The 15248-nt window shown below is 41.0% G+C and overlaps 1 protein-coding gene across 1 annotated transcript in view; it reads left to right on the top strand.

The window, feature by feature from the left end:
• loxl2b (lysyl oxidase-like 2b) overlaps positions 1-15248 on the top strand; it is a 52517-nt gene that overhangs the window by 214 nt on the left and 37055 nt on the right. Inside the window, exons 2-3 of the mRNA XM_028577509.1 lie at positions 3160-3519; positions 3854-4029. Coding sequence (XP_028433310.1) covers positions 3171-3519; positions 3854-4029 — 525 coding nt within the window. The 5' untranslated portion in view covers positions 3160-3170. The remainder of the gene's footprint in view (positions 1-3159; positions 3520-3853; positions 4030-15248) is intronic.

The raw sequence follows: 15248 nt of genomic DNA, 5'->3' as shown, positions 1-15248 counted from the left end.
GTCATTAAGAGTTATGCTACTGTGTCTGTCTGATGGTCAGTTGTGTTGTGTTTTTAAGTCCCGCGGTGTTACTGCAGGGTTTTCATTGTCTTTGACGTTTAGTGGCTACATCATGCTTCAGAGTTTTGCACTGCTGTCTTTTTAACAATCTGTTGTAAGTGATGAAATACGAGATACAATTATACAAGGTTTTTACATAATTTACACATGTCTGTATTGTATACCTCCTGCATACATTTGAGCACATACAGTAGTTATTAATCAATTAGTCGATCGTCAGAAGATTGTCAACAGTTTTTATGATTTGTTTCAGTCTTTTATAAGGTAAAAATAGGCCTACCCCAAATTTGCTGCATTTTCCTGTATTTTCAAGTTGAGCTTTTGCACATTTCTTTGTGTTTTATATCATACATTGAATACATTTGGGTTTTCAATTGTTGGTCAGACAAAATGTAAAGCATAACTAAGTACATTTACTCAAGTACTGTACTTAAGTACAAATGTTGAGGTACTTGTTGAGGTACTTGAGTCTTTTCTTTTCATGCCACTTTCTACTTCTACTCCACTACATTTCAGGGAGAAATATTGTACTTTTTACTCAACTACATTAATCTGACAGTTTTAGTACCAAGTTACTTTACAGATTAAGATTTTTGCACACAAAACACATGTAGTTTATAAAATACAAGTAATAAACTACCCAACAATATATAGGTCTAGACCATATTCTATAATTTAAAAAGACCCAACAGTTTCTCAAGAGCAAGCATTTGGTGGGACAGTGGCGAGGAAAAACTTCCTTTAGGCAGAAACCTCGGACAGACCCAGGCTCTTTGTGGCCGGCATCTGTCGCTGAAGAAAAAGTAAGGACTCCGGGGAATAAGCTCTCCGGAGAAAAGTTGTTAACAAGTATTTCTGGAACATTAATGCACATTGATGGAAAGAAAGAAGGAGATCAGTGTGTCAAATGAAGTTCCCCGGCAGTCTAAAACTATAGCAGCATAACTATGAGCTTGTCCAAGGCAAACCTGAGCCAGCTCTACAATGGTTGGTGCCTTTCTCAGCCCTTCTCTCTGTGTCTACTTGCAGTAAAGCTCTCCTAAACGTGCTTTAGAAAAGGGCACAAGAAGAGCAGTTGACATTCTTATTAACTAACATTTTGACCGTTTGAACCAAAGCATAGTCCCCCCCCCACCCCCAACAGGAGGTGGGACCTGACTTCCATGAAGGGGAAAGCAGTTTGTAATTGTATAAGACACAGAAGCCCTTCTGACCTTTCTTACAGCATGAATACACTGGCATTAAGAGTTTCCAGAGGGGTTCATCTGCATTCGTTTGAAAATACCCTAATGAGCATGATTTCATTCTCATCTGTTCATTCTGTAATGTGTGTGCTGTTACTAGCTTGTGCAACCGCCGCCACGTTATGAGAAAAGTAGAAACCCTGCAGTTGGAGGATCATCTGGCTTCTGTCAGATGTTTTTACACAAGAGCACAAGATTTTAATGGGTCGTGGAAACAGCTGTTGATGAGCCTGTGGATAATTTCAGTTGTGTGCCAATTTTTTGTTTTGTCCGACCATGAACTCTTGATTATATCAGTCTGACTTGGAATTGTGATGTATTCTTTGTCTTTTAAAGGTAGGCAGAAGCAAAGGCCTTAGTTGTTGCCTGTTTGACATTACATCACCCTGCAGGTCTGTTTCAGGCTTGAGTCCAGCTTATCTTGGTCTCATTTTCTGAACTCAACTCAAAGAAAACTATTGGATGATGATCATCTTTTCACACAGTCATTTGAAAGATTGTGCAACTGTTTCACATACTGTACATTTATATTCAGCTACTTTATACCATGTAGTGATCACAATAAAAATTCAAGCCCTAGCAAGTTAGGAAAATCTTTTCATTTGCTTCAGCATTTTGAGACAAAAAAAATATCGCTGTCCACACAAGAATTTTAGCTCCAGTAGCAGAACTACTCTCTGTTCATATTAACATGTCTGACAACGCATATCACATGACCATTCACATACCATGGGGATCAGATTGTCTGACTTTACTCTGCGGTTGAAAATCATGGATGTATAATTTGAAAACACAGAAAATACTATCAACAATGGCAAAAAGTAGGACCAGAGACTTATTTACTTGGACAGACGACGTGTTGGAACCATCACTGAAAGATATGTAAGCCTATATGTACCTAACTGATAAGACTGACGTGCGTTGTCGTTTCCAAAGGTCTCCGTTTGTGCCTGTCGAGACTACAAAGCAACAACGTAGTTTTCAAACCAAAACAGACATTTGGCACCTTTCACACGCTCCACCGACATACGTCAATTTTCTCATGCAGTGAAAAATGATTGTATAACTGATATGGTTGTGGCGCAAAAAGGGGACACTGGCAGTGCATGGACAACACAACAGCAGCACCGTAAAAATGTTCTGTGGGATTGTCACCCCTTTCACATCACAAATGCAGAGGGAAACAACATAATCGATGGTGAGCTGCTTAAAGGTCCCATGGCATGAAAATTTCACTTTATGAGGTTTTTTAACATTAATATGAGTTCCCCCAGCCAGCCTATGGTCCCCCAGTGGCTAGAAATGGCGATAGGTGGAAACTCTCTCATCTCTGTGTCCTCAATAACTACAGACACAGAAATGGCACACACTAAGGAAAGCTCATTGTGGGACTGGCTCTAGTGGCTTTAATTCTGCACCAAGGCTGAATTTTGGGACTTCAGATACAGTATTAGGGGACCACAAGGTCTTTAAAGTCGAATTTCAGCATTTATAAATATAGGGGACTCACAAGAGACAGATTTTAAGTGGGGGGGAAACAGTCAAAATCAAAGCAGCAGGGGGAGAGATAATACAATTGATTGTGTATTTTTGTCAGACCCTCCCTGCCTGGTTAATGACCACTCCCAAACTATGTTCCCAGTTTGTAAGACAGGCTTTCTGTTACACATTTGTAGGTTCCATGCCCAAGTCGAGAAAACCCTGTTGAGATTATAAGGGGTTCTCAGACTGTTAAGTCAGTGTTCCCTCCTGTACTTGTTCTTCAGTCTGATTCCTCTCTAATAAACACCAAGAACCATTGTGAAAAACCATCTGAATTGTAATAAGTGCCTTTCTCTTTTGGTCTTTTCATCAGCTCCAACCAAAATGCTGTCCACCCAGTGTCTGCCCTGCTGCACAGTCATTGTGTTAGTGCTATTCGAGCTGGCTCTTGCCCAGTACGAACACCTCGGCTACCCACCAGGCTACCCTGACCCAGAACAGGAACACTATATCGCCCCCCAGCTGTCGCCAGACACGCCCAGGATTCAGCTCCGATTAGCCGGGGATAAGAGGAAACACAACGAGGGTCGCGTGGAGGTTTTCTACAACAATGAATGGGGCACTGTATGCGATGACGACTTCACTATCCACGCCGCTCAGGTGGTGTGCAGGGAGCTGGGCTACCTGGAAGCCATCTCATGGTCACCATCCTCGAAATATGGGAAAGGACAAGGTATGTAATGCAAATCACTGTTACTCTTGAAAGGGTGGGAACACATTAAATACAACAACAAATATCATAATATTTCTCACAATAAAAATGGATAACATCTCATTTTTAACATGGATGCAGTATTTTGATGGAAACCCTGTGCATGATCTTATAATTTATGACTTATTTGTTCTTATTATTCATTGGAAACTGGTTCATGGTAAATTCTTTTCAACTTTTGAGAAACCAGGTTAGCCTTCAAAAGAAAAATATTTTTTACTCCTTTGTTTCCACTACTAAAGGGAAACATTCCTCCCCATGGAAACACTGATCAATTTCTCTTCTTTATCGTCAGGACCCATCTGGTTTGACAATCTTCACTGCACTGGCAAGGAAAAGACTCTTGCGCTGTGTCCTTCCAACGGGATCGGTGTTTCAGACTGCAAACACAGTGAAGACGTGGGTGTGGTGTGCAGCGACAAGAGAATCCCGGGATTTAAATTTGTCAACACCCTGCCCAACCATGTAGAGGTAAACTTGAAAATCTGTTAAAGTAATGGGGTTTCATCATTCAGACAAAGGTGTCTGTTACTGTACATAAATCTTAGTTATGGCTTTATTCAGACAGGAATGTTAAGGAAAAAGTTTCAATGCTCATACTAGCCTATATTTTACACCTGGTGCGCAAAAGTTAACTTGCAAGCAGCTGGATATCCCGAGATGACGCGAGAATCGTGAGATCACATATCATGAAAATCCATCTTGTCAGGCTCCAACCTAACAGCCAAAACACACAGCAGGCGTACAGCAGGCGTCGCGTACAGCAGGCGTCGCGTACAGCAGGCGTCGCGTACAGCAGGCGTCGCGTACAGCAGGCGTCGCGTACAGCAGGCGTCGCGTACAGCAGGCGTCGCGTACAGCAGGCGTCGCGTACAGCAGGCGTCGCACAGCTATTTTTATTTCGTCGATGTTATCCAATCTGTCAGGCCACACCAGGCGTGTAGCGTCCGCGTAGGCCGGCGCGCTGCAGCAATAGTTTCGGCGTCTCCTCTATTTTTTCACGCGATTCGCGAGCATATGTGTCAAGCCAGGCAGGTAATCACATACAGGAAGACCACAGTGCAGCCGGATATTTTACAAAAATAAAACATCTAGGTTCATGGTGATTTTGGCTGTCTTGATTTTTCACATTGAATCGCAATACATTTTCTCATTAACTTCCTAATTTATTGAAGTATTATGTATTTATATTGTCTGTGTCAGGCAGATTAAAACAGGTTAAAAACGAATGGGCAAAATCAAAAAAAGCAGCTCAGGCCAAGATATCCAGACTTTTAGTCCCTGCTAGGTCAAGTTCCAAAACCGCTGGATCCTACATTTCCTATGATGCAACTTAATAACGACTTTTCGTTTGACATGGTCAATGCCAACTCTCTCTCAAACTCCACACCCCCAGTTTGTATCGCAGCCGTTCTATAAAAATGTGTAGACTACTAGCTGAGATAACCCTCACCCTTGAGTTTTTCTTTCAGACATGACAGCTTGACAGACTTGGCAAAGCTCCTCCAGAATCACAGAAAACATAATACTTTTTTTTTTAACAGTCTTAGCGCTACTCCTAAAGCCCCATTCAATAATTATTGTTTCCTTGGGTTTGGCTGGAAGCAGTTCTGTACACTTAAAGTTAATAACCCATAGGGGCTCTGTTTGTATTCCAGTCCTTTTGTAACTAGCCTGCAGTGAGAGTGTGTCAGCAAAAGTGAAGTTAAACTGGTAATTGTTAGGTGTTGCACTCATAAATGTCGAAATGTTGTCTTGACGGGTCTTTGAAAGGCTGACCTGAACATCGCCTTCTGGACCAGCCAATGAGCTCTAACCTAATTGCCACCAAAAGCAGAATGTTATCTTTCTGCTCACTGTGCAGGCCTCATGAATGCACATTCCAATGTTATGAGCAAACTGCAAACCAGAGCTAACTCTCTGCATCTGTCTCTCCTTCTGACACACTCTTCTGGTTCGTTGGAGAGCTTAAAAACTATAATGTTATTAACATGCTATATAGTGTTTTTCATAATGCCCTCAAAACGTGTGTGAACAGCTCAGCAGAGCTTTTCTTTTCTTTTACAAAAGCAACTGTCAGGATTAAGGTTTGTTTTACAGCTGACTTAAATTGAAAAACTAACTGATATGGGGAAGGGGCCGCTTATAGCAATGAACCAAGAGCGAATAATCACCTGAATCTGCAGCTACTCTTGGCTTTATGGAGTTTCAGCTCATTGTTTAGCTGTCTGGCCCACAAATCTACTGTTTTGATACACTCTCAACGCTCTCATAGCATCGTTTCGGCCTCAATAGGCAGCTGTTTTCAGCAAAAGAAACTCTAAAGACCCACTGTTCACTACCTGCTCAGCACTAAACAGTAGCCAGAGTTAGTGACTAGCTAGAAGATCCTTCCCGAGACGATTTCAGAGAGGCACGTTTGCTGCGTCCGGAACTAAGCCCCGCCAAGACGATTCTGATTGGTTTAAAGAAATGCAAAGAACCCAGAGCATTTTTTTTATTCCTATCCTAGAATGTATCTTTGGTGAAGCCAGACCTTACTCCACAGCATTGTGGAGATAGGCCTGGCAATTACGACCACCATATAACTCAATCGCCAACAGTTCCGATCAGAGATTCTGGTTATGCTATGGCATATTATGTAGCCTGGAGTCTCTAGTCACCAGCAGAGACGAGGAGCAGGCTACAGAGGTCTGGTAAGATAACTTCTTTCTAACTACAGCACCCACAGTTTTTTTCTTATTTTTAAACTCATAGTCTTCAGACCCAATCGTCTGTGTTTTGGGGGTTTAAGTATGTAATAATATTTTTGAAATATGCAAGCATTTCCATTATATTCTAAGATGGTGCCATAGTAAGTAAGTAAAGTTTATTTCTATAGCACATTTAAAAACAGCTCGCGCTGACCAAAGTGCTGTACATAGCGCATTAGCCACAGGGTAATAAAATAAAATAAGAAAATAAGAAAAATAAAATAAAACACGTACAAATCAGTGATTTAGGCTAAAAAGTACATCGAAAGACACTTAATTACAAACATAGCAGGATAAGACAATTAAGATGCCGGGAAGGCCAATGTAAAAAGATGAGTTTTGAGCCTGGCTTTGAATATCACAATTGACGGGGCATTTCTGATGTCAGGTGGCAGTTGGTTCCACAGCTGAGGACCAGCAACAGAAAAGGCTCTGTCACCTTTTTGCTTAAGCCGGGGCCGTGGGACATGGAGGAGGCCTTGGCTGGAGGATCTGAGGGACCTGGGGGCCATGGTAGTTTATATGAAGGTTTTATGAATTGTGTGTATTATTTCATTATGAAAGCCTGTAAGTGCGCCTCATGCTGCTGGTGCCATAATCTCACATGAGCCTGGTTTTTGCAATTATAAAGCAAATAATTTGAAATTGGGCCGGTAACGGAATTGCCAGGGCCGAAATTTTGTCCCTGCTAACACCTGTAAATGATGTGTAAAATCGGTGGAGTTCCCCTTTAAAGCTGCATTGTGGTAACAGATATAGCCGACTTCCTGCACAGAGGTTTACAGAGACAAATGGTAAAGATTATGATTCTCTATTGAGCACGGCTGGAGAGGTCTAGACGTCTGGAGTCAAGCGGGGATAGTAGCTGCAAAAAAAAATCTGACTCCTTGCTTTTCCATATAGTAAAAGAAATAACATGGGCTCCAAGCATATAAAACACGGTCAACCAGGCTCCGCTGCCACACAGCCGGGCCTAGCTTTATCATCTCAAAATGGTAATCTGGTGACTCACCCACACATATTGTGGTGTGTAATGGCAGCTATGACGACATGTTGTGGGGGGTTTTTGCGGTATGGAATGATTAGGGCTTTCAGAGTGCTAAGGAGCCTGCGTGTAAAATAAGTGCCTCCTCAGGTGATGGTAACCTCAGTTCAATGGCCAGCCACTCCACCACAAAGGAAATACCCAGAGAGTGAGCTAAGAGGGAGGTGAAACACAAATCCTTGTATGCACGTGTTACTGACCTTTGACATCTGGGTTCAGATTCCTCTCTGTGACCGTTTTGTCTTCTCACATTGTTGAAATTTTGAGTGTTGCCGGGGTTTTTTTACCGACTTGTAAACATGCAAAAAAAACAACATCTTGTTCCTTGAATTTGTTCTTTTGTGGTCAGCTGAGTTCATGGGTTTGCATGGGCTCCAGTAACTGTATATTTAGCGTTGTGTCTCAGTCAGCTGCACAGTAAACAACACAGATTGACAACCAGTGTTCTCTGGAATATTTACAGTCACATTTCTCCACTGTTTATGTATTCCTATGCTTTGAGGAAGTCTGCTGCAGAAATAGTCTGACCTGTGATCATGCGTATGCATTACATTCCATTTCAAACCAATTTCCACATGAAGAAATTCCAGGGCTTATGAAATGTGATGTTTGGCAGTGCCCGTTTTCACACTGGTCCAACAGGCTGCCTCATTTATCCAAATTATATGAACAGTGATGCAGTCAGATTTCTCAACTTGATTTATTCAAGTCAGCACTCAGAAAGGGACACAAACAACAGTTAAAAATGTCTGAGGAGCAGCCTATGAAAGAGGAATATTCTTAGTCACTTGACTTTATATGGAAATGTCAACTGATGTGGAGACTGGCTACACAATGGAGCATTATAGAAATGTCTGTCAGCAGTGAAGAAAAACTGGAAAGATATAATTAGGGCTGAATATTGTAATTGTTGTAGCCATTTTTGGTGCAAACGTCCTCAATTATAAGTCATCAAAAGCTTTTGAAAACGGGTTATAATGTTGGACTCTTACAATATATTCTCGCCAACAGGTCTGGTTACTTTATAAAGATATCTGCTTGTGAAATATATTACTAACCTCGACTTTCACTGGGGAACGTGTCTCAGTCACTTGTCAAAATCCTAATTTCCCTAAACAGTGCCCTCTTATTTTCCAGCTGACAACTATTGTGATGATCAAATAATCTTTGAAGACAACAAACATTACATAGCTTCAGCGTCTCATCTGAGTTGACGTTCTTGACTTTGTCTTAACGAACTGAATAGGGCTGTAACGAAATGCGATATGAAACCAAAATCGCGACACTCAGATCCACGAACCTGTGTGAGAAGGCAGAATCGCGACACACCCCTTCCAGCTCCCAGAGTTATCCTTCCCGTCCAGATCCAATGCTACCACATCTTTAAATTACTAATTATTATTAGTTGTTTTGGTGCCTTATCCCCCTTTTTTCGGGTAAATTTAGCTAACTGTAAAGCTGGCTAAACACAAAGGCCCCCCCCTTTGTGTTTAGCCAGCTTTACAGTTTACAGGGTGTATGCTAACGGAGGTGTAATGTTACAGTGCCCACTGTTCTGACTCGGGTGCCTGGGTCTGTTTCCCGATGGTTCAGTAAACCGCCGTTAGCGTCCTTAGCACCGTAGTTAAGTGCTGACCGGGTTTGGATTGCTGTAATGATAGTGGCTGGCTACTAGCAGGCTGGGGGCTGACTGTGGATGTGTCCCCGTGCCGGGGCTGTTATCAGCTCTCATCCCGACTGAAGCCTTGCAGCGCTGGGAGAGTGAGGCAAGGGGTGTGCTACCTGGCTAAATTACCATTAGATTAGTTATCTATCTATACAGTTAACGTTACTGATGAATTAGTGGGTTAGCCCAGAGATGTTAACCGTGGTCAAAACAGTCACACTAAAAATAACAGAGCATGTTGAACGAAGTTGTAATCTTATGTTTTACCCACCAAAAATTACCTAACGTTATAGACCAAGCTTTAGCATCAGCTACTTGTCAACCAGCACCTTTATAGTAGGCTAACCTTAAAGCAACACCAAAGCACTTTTCCTCTTCGGTCCCCCTACAGGTTGGAATTGGATTTGTTCATTAATGTCCTCGGGAAGGAACTTGTTTTGGTGGAACATGTGTACGTTCAAAGGTTGTTCTAGTTGTGCAACAGAAAACTCAGATTGGACAGATAGTCTAGCTAGCTGTCTGGATTTATCCTGAAGAGATCTGAGGAGCAGTTAACCAAAGTCCTCATAAATCCACCATAGTTTAGAATGCCAACACAAAGAAAGCGGAACGTGTGGGACATCCGGCCTAAAAAGAGGGACATCCGGCGGAATTTCCGGCGGCACCTGAACATCGTCGTCGATATAGACTATACATACAGTGATATTTCATGGTTGTATTTCAAGTTTGTATTTCTGTAATTTTCAGGGTCAGTGCATCAATTCTACATACATGTAGTCCACATTTTTAAGACTTCGGGAAGGCACAAAGAGTAGTTTTTTTATTATTATATTATTATTATTTTAGTTACATTATTATAATGTGTTATTTGCATAGATCTTTACTCTTTTTCTTCTTTACTGCAGCTTTTCTCTTATTTTCCCTCCTTGCTCTTTCTCTTCTGCTCCCCCTCTCACAAGTAGATTACAAGCGGCCATGAAGTCACCCCAAGCACAGTTTACAACTCCCATTTTACTCTCTTTAGTCATTTTTTCCCTCCGAGGCTTTAATGTCAAATCTTCCACTTCCCTCCCTGTAAATCTCCAACCATGTCATGGCAGGGCACCATAAATTGCCTTGTCAGCCCTTTAGCACGTTTGCACTATGCATGTGAATTAATACATGGCTGCCCTTTGTGTCACAATCTAAAAATGGTTTCAACTATTTAATTATTTTTCACATAGCTGTTAGATGTTTCTGCAGCTCTGTAAAATCTTTCGCTCCGAGGCATCACATTCCCACAGTTAAACAACGGATGTTTTGCCTCTGGAGACTCTGAAATTAAGTGCTCCATTTGACATTAGTGTGAATGGAGGATTTCACTCGGGGGAGAGCTTGCTTTCACAGACAATGTGATATTTTGTCCAACGTCCAATCTGTTCTTGAAGGCTGACAAACATGCATCAATGTTGAAGGAAGTATGCCTTTGATTATTCGGACTGTTCCAATGTTTTTTCTAGCCATGTGCAGAACAGATTTGTCACATTTAATCGGCTGTGTTGTTGAGGAGGAATGTAATGGTGTCATATCTCTGTTACAATGTGTAACATGTGTGTCATGTGACCACGGTAATCACGAAAATCTAAAAAAATTGTTTGACAAAACATTACCAACTCAAGGTCTAGCATTTTATTGAGCTTTTAAGCATGCCACACAATCTTAATCAGTGAATGGAGTTGTCATGGAGATGCATCTGTTGACATGTGAGCCCAGTAGCTGCACTTTTAGGACTTCCCGTCCATGTTGGCTTAAAGTTTAAGCATCAAAGATTATTTTTGACCTTGGAAACAGGATTTTGACAAAACAATCCCAACTCAAGGTCCACTCACTAGCTTTTTGTAGAGCTTTCAAACATACCACATGGTCATCATGAAGACTGGACAAACTATGGTAAAAGTAATTTGCCACTAGTGTGGCACTAGGAATGGTAATGTCAGTTGGTCAATCAGTCATTTGGTCCACCACTTTGGTCCAGACGGAAATATTTCAACAACTATTTAATGGATTGTATTTATTTTTTGTACAGAGCTTTATGTTTCCGAGAAGGATTAATCTTAATAACTTGACTTTTCCTTTAGTGTCACCATGAAATTGACATTTGTAGTTTCGTTAACCGTTGGTTGGATTGCTATTTCATTTGGAAAAGACATTCATGACCCCTCAGGGATGTATTATATATATATATATATATATATATATATATATATATATATATATATATATATATATATATATATATATATATTGATCTCCCCTGAAGTATCTGTACAGGAATAGTTTTTATATGTGACCACTATGATGGTGTGTTCTTAAAACTCAAACGCAACCTGACTTTAGACAGTTTGTAATATCATAGAAACTTTAACCCCCGGTTAAATACTTCGGTCAAGCTTCCTGCTCTGTTCATATTTGAACTGATTTTGTTTTATGAGACTTTATATATATATATATATATAAAATGTGATCCAGGCTACTTGCCCAATTTATATATTTCAGATACTGTATCGGATCTATACGTGTTTGCAAATGTCAGAAAGTACATTTGAAAAGACAAATACAGCTGCAGGAGTGCCGGAACTGGGCCGGACCTCACCGAGGAGCATGAGCCCCCCCTAAAAGATGGATAATTGTATTGGATAAACATATTATATATATTGTAACCCTGATTGCTTGAGTAGGCTACTGTGCCGCTGTTCCACTGCCTGATGCAGGAGCACAGCCGTGATCCAGTGCGCAGCCCATGGCATGATCCGTCCACCCCAGTGATCACCAAATCTTGCACACCAGACCAGCAAGCCGCGGCGTTATATGGCCGGTTCAACCTTGGCAACAGTTGCCTTTGTGGCAGAAAAACATTATGACAAGAGGGTTTAAAAGAAGTATAGAGCGCACGCAGCACGACAACAGACTTTTGCAAGGTGCTCCGCTTCTTGTCACCGGGGCGCATGCCAGCTGCTGACTCCGCTCTAGTGACGTGCAAGCACGTGCTCCAATCCACTTCTAATTAATCTTCCACAACCCTGCACCACTTACGCAATAAGCTACTCTTTTTATGTCTGTGTCTTAATCGGTTGCATTTTTTTCATACAAAAAGTGCTTTACACACAACCATATCACAGCTGAATATTGCATCACTGTAGCTACAGTGGCTGGTGAGCAAAAAAGTTAATGTCAAGCCCTTAATGTGTGCAATGAAATGCTTACAAAAACACATTTTATGTGATATTACCAAGACATGCCTATAAATATAAATATAAATATATCCAAGACACATGATCATGTCATGCAACTGCTGAATTAGAGTACCTGAACCTTTTTTGGTCCAATTCATACATTGCAAATAAGTGCTATTTGTGTATGCAGGGTTTTTATTTTTGCAAATGGAACCCTGTTTTTATACCTCAGTGCCAACTGTGTGTGTGCAAATATTTTTGATTTAGGCTCTGTCTGCACCAACAGAAAACCTTCCACACTTGGCTCATCTAACCTGCCATACCTTTACATCGGGGCAGAGGAACAAATGAGAAAAACACAACAGCAGTGTAGATTTATTTCTGAATTTTCTGGAAAAATATGGTACATTTGTCTAAACTGCTGTATTTAGTAGGTTTATCACCTTCTACACTTTGCCATCCATAATGATGATTTACTTTGCTGTCAACAGACAACAATTCTAAGATCTTTTAAAATGAGAACCAGCCAAATCCTAGTGCCCTGAAATCACTCCAGAGTGTGTCTTTCTTTTCCACATTTTCCACACTTTAGCTTTAATGCCATATAAAAGCAGGTCATTTCCATTAAATCATTGTCTTTGTAATTTACTCTCCACTTCAGGGTTTGTCACGACTTTGTGAAACATCTGCTTTCAGTTTGTTAACAAAGGCTCTTTTAAATGGCTTTTAGAGGAACTGCGCATTGCGACACACTGCATTCTGTAAACACTATCTCTTAAAACACAGAATCCTCAATTTGCGTTGCAGCTGGTGGAATAATCAGCTCGCAAGAAAGACTGGGTATTGATCAGACATGTTTTAATGTTCAGAAAGGGACAACAGACATACCTGAAAATGGCCCAGCTCATTAGAATTCTCAGAAAGAGACGTGCAACTAAATACCACATAGCATGTGAACCCAGTGTCTTGGTATTTTGCTGTGGATGTGAGGTGATTTCTGCTGGCTGAGAGATTTGTTGAAGACCGCTATTGAAACCACATGTTTCAAAGTTCCAAGCACTTTGTTTTTTTTTCTTCGGCAAATGCAGTCTCTACCCCACTGTGTACTGTAAGAAGAAGAAGAAGTCACACACAATCGTACAGTACAATGTGGTGAAAATCAATCTCACTTGACATTGCGAGTGTGGGTTTATCCCCACATAGCAGCCTCTTGAGCCAATTAAATCACCTTTTTAAAACTATTCTATCCTGCCACTGACCTTAGATTGTAGAATAATGATAAAGAATACAGGCAACCGGGGATCTTTTTATGCCATTCCTTAATCTGAAACTTATATTCATTTCTAAATTCCGATTTTGCTCCACTTGCCCCCAAATGACCTGTTGCCCCTTATTACATGACCAGAGTGTAGTGGTATTTTCAAATTGAAGAATTAAGTCTTGAAGCAATAAAGAAAAATCATGTTTTACTACCTCGAAGTAAACTCTGTTAATTACAGCTGAGTTGCAACAGATTGAGGCCCCTTCACCTCTCCCATACATCTCATCCCACTAATGGCTTTTCCATCTGTGCCACTTTTTCTCCTGGACAAGCAAAGACTCAGGAAATCGCTTTTTTTCTGAAGTCAAATGGCCATTTTTTTTCTCCACGTGAGGACCATCTAAACAGATGGGGAAGGGGGCAACAAATTGGGTTTCGAAATAAACCAGAAAAGTAGCTGTTTTTTTCAGACTCTTATCTAGCATGGATGTTGTTCATCTCACCAAGATTTATGATCAATCTGTTAAAGGGGGTGGGTAAAGTATTTTATTTCTCTCTTTATCAGATATTCAATCTCATTATTTAAGCACCAGCATGCCTTGTCTTTATCAGTACATAATTCTGTTTGGTTGAATGTTTAGTCAGCCTGGATTTCCTTGCTAACCAACGTTCGGCTCAAACTAGTATTTTTGCACGTCTGCCACTGAGTCATGTACTATATACCCAGTAAATCCAGACAAGGTCACCATCACCACATTTCCAGTCATTATCATGTTCCATGATTTCAGTCACAGTACAGTATATCCTCTGCAGTCCAGACCACGTTGCCTCTGACCAGAATGATTAATGTGGTTATCTTTGGGAGAAAATAGCAGAGGGTAGAAAGACTGATGGTTTGTACCTTTCACTCTGGTGGTCTCTGCCCTTCCCTGGAGGCAAATGCCAATTAGAAAACCCTACTTTCTCATTATTTGATGTCAAGGTTCTTCTTGGCTGTATATGAGAGAAGTCTGGTCCAGCCCATCTGTTAAGCAAAGCAACGTATTCCCCCCCCAGCCAGACTGAGCTCCCTCCCCTCAGCCTGCACTCCTCAGCCGTCACGTAGCACAAGAATGTGGGTTTGGCCTATTGGAGAGGAAAATGTTTATTTAATCCCTGCAAATGGTCTGAGAGGAAAGGTTCTGAGCTGATTTTTGACAGCCTCACACTGCCTTCGAGCTAGAAGGCCATTGACTGAGTTTTGATGAAATACTCAGATGAGTAGTTTCAAGTTTTAAAATCAAGATGTAAAACTGTTGAATTGGTCAAAATACCTAATCAAAACAGATGACCAAAATCATCCATGTGTCTAGTAGACTGATTGGGTGAGACCAATGGATGTATAATTATACTTGGATACAGCGCAAGAAGGAGCCCCGTTCATTCCTATGAAAGTTGCTCAGCGGTGCATGAAGCCATAAAAGCTCTAAACTTCTGCATATAATTACCCGGATGATCTGCACCACTTCTGCACTATGGGGTCCATAGATCAGGCGCACTAGAGACCTCTGCTGGCCGAGTAGGCTACTTATGATTTAGCACTCCATTCACTTGGATGGGGATTAAATTATTTAATTGTACGGCTCTTTTAGACTTTCCAAATGTTATGGATATTTGTTAAAGGCAAAATATGTGACCATTCTGAATTTAGTATTGTGGTGCTGCACAGATGTCCCAGCCTACAAATCGTACCCTACACACCAAAGAACAACAC

This window comes from Perca flavescens, chromosome 5, assembly GCF_004354835.1.
Source record: "Perca flavescens isolate YP-PL-M2 chromosome 5, PFLA_1.0, whole genome shotgun sequence".
NCBI lineage: Eukaryota > Metazoa > Chordata > Actinopteri > Perciformes > Percidae > Perca > Perca flavescens.
Note: the sequence above shows the minus strand (reverse complement) of the source record. Positions and strands in the feature narration are given on the sequence as shown.